The sequence below is a fragment of the Leptodactylus fuscus genome, chromosome 8 (assembly GCF_031893055.1).
Source record: "Leptodactylus fuscus isolate aLepFus1 chromosome 8, aLepFus1.hap2, whole genome shotgun sequence".
Classification (NCBI taxonomy): domain Eukaryota; kingdom Metazoa; phylum Chordata; class Amphibia; order Anura; family Leptodactylidae; genus Leptodactylus; species Leptodactylus fuscus.
The window spans coordinates 22,044,645-22,050,644 of record NC_134272.1 but is presented as its reverse complement, the minus strand read 5'-3'; the positions used below and the strand labels follow the sequence as shown (position 1 = coordinate 22,050,644).

The 6,000-nt window shown below is 42.0% G+C and overlaps 1 protein-coding gene across 1 annotated transcript; it reads left to right on the top strand.

The window, feature by feature from the left end:
• The first annotated feature begins 2,244 nt into the window (after positions 1-2,244).
• Positions 2,245-5,683, top strand: LOC142217202 (taste receptor type 2 member 1-like). The gene is made up of 2 exons (XM_075285391.1): positions 2,245-3,084; positions 5,519-5,683. The coding sequence occupies exons 1-2, from the start codon at positions 2,245-2,247 to the stop codon at positions 5,681-5,683; spliced, it is 1,005 nt and encodes a 334-aa protein (XP_075141492.1).
• The last annotated feature ends 317 nt before the right edge of the window (positions 5,684-6,000 follow it).

Genomic DNA, 6,000 nt, shown 5'->3' with positions numbered 1-6,000 from the left:
ACCCCATAACTATACATAAAGGTGAGTGACCCCATAACTATATATAGAGGTGAGTAACCCCATAACTATATAAAGAGGAGAGTGACCCTATAGCTATATATAGAGAACTTCGCCGAACAGAGCGTACTGTGCAGGCATCCGACGTCAAGCCAAAGAAGGAAGGGGAGGATGCAGAAGAAGACAGGTGGTGCCGAAGTCGGTTTTCGAGCAGCAATGGGGACGCCCCCATCACTGCGAGAGAACTAATTAGCATACCGGTACAAACCGGTATTTTGAACGAACGGCGCGGCGGAGATCACTTCCAAAGGTAGGAGACGAATAGCTTTTCTAAAGGCTATTCCGACGTGTTACCTAAAAAAAAAGTTTTTTAATGGTAGAATCCCTTTAATTATGGGTGTCCACAGTGGGGCATAATACTGTGTGTAGTGGCCACTGAAGGACATAATACTGTGTGTAGGGGCCACTAAGGGACATAATACTGTGTGCAGGGGCCACTGAGGGACATAATACTGTGTGCAGGGGCCTCTCTGGGGCATAACACTGTGTGTAGGGGCCACTGAGGGACATAATACTGTGTGCAGGGGCCACTGAGGGACATAATACTGTGTGCAGGGGCCACTGAGGGACATAATACTGTGTGTAGGGGCCACTAAGGGACATAATACTGTGTGCAGGGGCCACTAAGGGACATAATACTGTGTGCAGGGGCCACTATGGGGCATAATAGAGCGTGCAGGAATGCGGAGGAGGGGGGCGGTGAAGGTCTTCAGTGTCGGTCGGGGAGGGGGCCCCATGTCAAAAGTTCGCAACGGGGCTCCGCCATTCCTAGTTACGCCACTGAACATTTGGCTATGTGCACACCTACTTATTACATTTCATCTTCACAGGGTTTTTATATTGTAAAATATAGCATTACTGCTACAATACTGGGGTATAGGGAATGAGCTATAATACATTCTAAACCTCATCCGGTGCATTCATCATCTATACATGTAAGGCCGGGTTCACACCATATTTTGAGTACAGTGAGAGTGACTGTGATGAGTTTTCCTAGTCTACCCTACCGTTCATCTAGTCAATGTTTTTATGCCAGAAATTCTGGTCACTTGATCTACAAGATAAGAGAGGACATATGGAAATATGAAAGTAATATTGAATATACGGAACTGTCATGGACACACTGAGATTGTCACCATTATTGTGCCCCTGTGGTTGGTACTTAAGGAAATGACACCAGACACAACATAATGTGTATTAGTATTAGTATTAGTTCCTCTCTCAACCAAGAAGGAAATACTGACGCAGTTTTATTAAAACAATGTGGGGTTAAATAGTAGGAGAGAAATGAAGAAAGATAACAACAATGTAAGTTTTCATATTCATTCCTGATTGGTATGGGACATCTCAATCAAACAGAAAAAGTTTAAGCAGTTCCATACTGTATATAGCCAGCTTCTCCAGGTCCTGCGTGGTAACCTTGGGGAGATGTCTTCTGGCAGCAAGCCAAGCATTTGTTTTTCTTGCTCCCATCCTGGATGCAGGCGCCATCTTATCATATAACATTATACCAGTTTCAAGCATAAGCAACTATATCTAGCATTCAGTTTCTACGGATAATAATGTTTTTCATACATTACATGATTATAACCTTCACACTGGTACTCTCATAGTGAAAATGTGACTGGAACTCTTATGGAGTACCTATAGCTGTTGCAGTTGGGAAGACTGCGACTGGAACTCTTATGGGGTCACTGTACCTTTTACAGTTGTGGAGACTGTGACTGTTAGTCTTATGGTGTCACTGTGACTGGAAATCTTATAGTGACACTGTGACTGCTGCTCTCATGGTGACAATGTGATTGGACCTCTTATGGGGTCACTGTACCTGGTGCAGTTGGGGAGACTGTGACTGGTAGTATTTTAGTGACACTGTGACTGGCATGGGCATGGCAACTCTAAGGCCTACATTTTTTGTTTTTTAAGTAGGGGCATTCCAAAATAAATCAAGACTCACCCTAGTGTGTATTCTGCCTCTCCTCGTACGCACCGGATCTTCTCTTGGTATATCCTGGAATGTCTTGATTTTTAACACAATTTCCCTGCTATGAAGAAACAAAAAACAAAATTTACAAACGGCAATATGATATCCTCCATATTTGCATCTTGTCTATCCTATGTTGATTTTTCCTTGTTATTGGCCAGTCCTTCATCCATTGTCCTCCTGAATCCATCCTTCATACTAACATGTTGCCATCAGTAAGGATAGTCAAGGCAATCATATTAAGTGTGACAACCATAACTGGACTATCAATAAGCTCATCAGTAGTCGCTGAGTACTGCAGAACCTGGAAGCAGAGGCATCAACCTGGTGGTTACATCTTCTTCTCGACAGCAGTAACCAATGTCCTCCTGCAGTGCTCCATCTCTGTTGATGGTTTCCTATATGTTTGTGATAGGTATGTGATTTTTCTACATGAAGTCTACGTAATGGACTTTTCCATTCTTTATTTCCTGATAGAACTGAGTTTTTGGCATGCTACCTGGCTCGCCATCTACTACTGCCTGAAGCTGGTCAACCTTCCATATCAGTTCTTCCTTCAGATGAAGCTACGTTTCTCCTCCTATGTTCCTCTGCTTCTTGTAGGATCTATCATAGGCTTGTTTATTATTAATGTACCGTTTCTTTGGACTCTACGAATCACAGTTCATCCTAATGGAACAGAATATATTTTTCATATGCTTTATCCACACGCAATCTGTAACATGATATTTGGTTGTGTTGTCCCCTTTCTTATAATTTTTACATCAATTGTACTCAGCATCAGTTCCCTCCTGAGCCATATCTGGAAGGTCAAGAGCAATAACATGAACTTCAGGAGGCCTAAGCTAAAGGCCCATATTGGGGCAGTGAGAACGATGGTCACACGCCTGATTCTAGACTTGATCCTATGTTTAGTAGCTTCTGGCTTATTATCGTCGGAGTTGACATTTGAGGTCGTGGTGGACACTTCATGCTGGCTATTTCTTATGTCGTATTCTACCTTACAGTCCATCATATTCATTCTGGGAAATCCTAAACTTAAGGCAAAGCTATTTACTTGTAAAATGATAAGTAGTATGTAGTGGAAGTGAGAACAATACATCTTGCTTAAGGGGTAGTAAATGGAGCTAAATTCCTATTGCAACAGCTGGTTGCGTCTCTGCCTCGGCAGCTGCACAATGTTACGAGTGGACCGTCTGGACGTGTATAATCAGCAATGATTCGAAAGTGGTTAAACATATGTAAAGATTAGATATGGGTGACTACGTTCATACCGAGCTGGGTTTGACCTGAATATTCAAAACTGTACTAAAATGATCACCATATTATATTTTGGGATATCTTCAGACCCCAGAATATAATAGGTGGAGGCCGAGGGGAGGTGTTAAAAAACCTCAAACATTTATAATCACCTTCCATTACCTCTTTTGCGCCTCCTCACAGAGACCAGTGCACTCCTGGTGACATCAGGTACTCTTCTGTGAAGTCATCAGTCCAGGCTAAGGCTGAGGCCTGTGATTGGGTCCGAACAGTGACCTGGTGACATGATGCTTGGCAAACCCATGTGACTACTCTTGGTCCAATCACAGACATTAGCCGTGACTCCTGGGCCAATGACGTCACCAGAAGAGTGCCGAACATCACCAGAAGAGTGCTGAAAGCCATAAACAGGCCCAAAGAGGTAACGGGAGGTGAGTATGAGTATGGCTTTCATGTGAAGGTAACCCAAACTAAAATAATATCACATTCACATTGACATAACTTCAAGCTATGTTTGCCTTAGAAAGCTAGAAATTGGATAGATCTGTTCCTAGGAGTCCTAAGAGTGTTCTACACTATGTTTTATAGATAGGTTTGTAGGCGATCTAAGAGTGTTCTACACTGTGTTTTAAGCCAATTTATAGTGTGTTTCATACTGAATTTGTGCGACCCAAAACAAATCAGGGACCCGAGGAGCCAAACTCAAACTGAATACCCCATCTCTAGTAAAGATATATTGTTTTACTTAATTATATTGTAATTTTGTTTGTGAAATCAATAAGATAAACTGAAAAATATTACTGCGTAGTAGGAGTACAGGTGAATGAATGAATGAATGAATGAATGAATGAATGAGACAGAATGTGACATACAGGACTGAGGAGCAATGTACACAGTATATATATTGTAAGCCGATGGCTGGTCGGGTAATGGGTATACATCTCACCCAGACTGCTAAGGTGAGTGAGATGAGAAAACTCCAGAAGGAATGTTTTGTGCTCAGCAGACAACTTTCATCTGCTGAGCATTTTGGTAAATGCTCAATATTGGGCTGGATTTTTAGGAATGGCAGGTAGGATTGGTAGTGGGACCTGTCATTCCACCCCCCTCCAGTCCACACTTTGGGGATGTTCTGGCAGCGACTCAGCTGCAGAGAGTCTGCTCATCAAGGGAGCTTCTGGGCAGAGTTTGACTGGAGAGCCAAAGAAAGAGGTCATATTCTTGGAGCTGTGTCCTGAATGATTCTACTGGCTTTTGATTTCTGTGATTCTATGTGAGGTAACCTATTCTATGTTTAGTTAGAGCCTAGCCGGGCAGGGATTTATTTTTGTATTGTTTCCTTTTCTCGCTGCACTACCTTTTTGAGTGGAAATAAACTCTACCTTTGTCTTGGACTAAAGAAACTGGACTTGTGTGTCTATGCCACCCCACCTAGTAACCCCAGACCCTGACTCTCTCTCTCTCTCTCTCTCTCTCTCTCTCTCTCTCTCTCTCTCTCTCTCTCTCTCTCTCTCTCTCTCTCTCTCTCTCTCTCTCTCTCTCTCTATATATATATATATATATATATATTGTGGATGGCATGCAGATGAGTGATGGTTTCCTTCTAATCATTATTTGCCACACAAGAGGATTTGGAATACAAACACACATACCACTAGGTTTTATCAATGTGTTAATACACAATATTGTGGAACATTTTTAGGCACATATGAAAAAAGTAGAAGGGTTAAAAGTTTATTTTGGTCAGTTAACAAGATAAAATGAAAGTAAATACCAATGATACTTGGTGTGAGGAATCCTGGAAGTGATGATATGCCCCTCCCAGAGCCCTGATCTCAACATCGTCCAGTTTGTCTGGGATGACATGAAGAGACCGAAGGATTGAAGCAAGCCTACATCTACAGGAGATCTGTGTTTAGTTTTGAAGGCTTTACCAATCTCCATGCTGAGTTCTGCCAAAACCTGTCTACAAATGCCAAGTGCCAAGACTTTAGTCCTTTTGCACATAGTTTTCTGTCTGTAGACGTCATAGAATATAACAGACAAAATACAAATAATCCTGCTGTTATGTCCATGACTAAACTAAAGAAAAGAGCCAAGAACGTCTGATCATCATTACCAGTATCTTCTCCAATATCTAAAGAGGTCAAACACCCAGCACCCTCATTGATCAGCTGTTTGAAGTCGCCTGAGGTGAATACCACTTCTTCTTTGCAGGCCAGTGAGGTCACATTCATGAGTCACATGGCCTGTTTTCAGATCAGTCCCATTCAAGTGATTGGGATTGAGCTGCAAAGCCATGGTACATGTATCCGGTATTCAGTGAAGAGGGCACAACGCTTATTGGTGGAGGTGCCTGGTGTTGGGCTCCCACCCATCTAATATTGATGACCTATCATAAAAATAAAACATCACTATCACCATCCTAAAAATCCCTTTAACCATATAATGTATACAGTGCGGTCACTTTGTATTTACTGTATTTTGCATTAGTTCCCTTGACTAGTAAAATAGTCTATGTGTGCTGTGACCACTACCTTCCCAACCCCCAATTTACCATAAAGTTCCCCAATAAGACGCAGACACCAGGCTGGAAGAAAAGGCCAGAGCAGCATTTATTACCAACCAAATTACCATAATTTATTCAATATCAACATTTAAATAACATTAAAATAACATGTAAATATATAACAACCCCC

Excerpts from the sequence above, each read along its gene's own strand:
- LOC142217202 (XM_075285391.1), top strand. The coding sequence starts at position 2,245 with ATGTTGCCATCAGTAAGGATAGTCAAGGCAATCATATTAAGTGTGACA. Across the intron at positions 3,085-5,518 it reads TGGGAAATCCTAAACTTAAG|GCCAGTGAGGTCACATTCAT; the intron begins GCAAAGCTATTT and ends TCTTCTTTGCAG.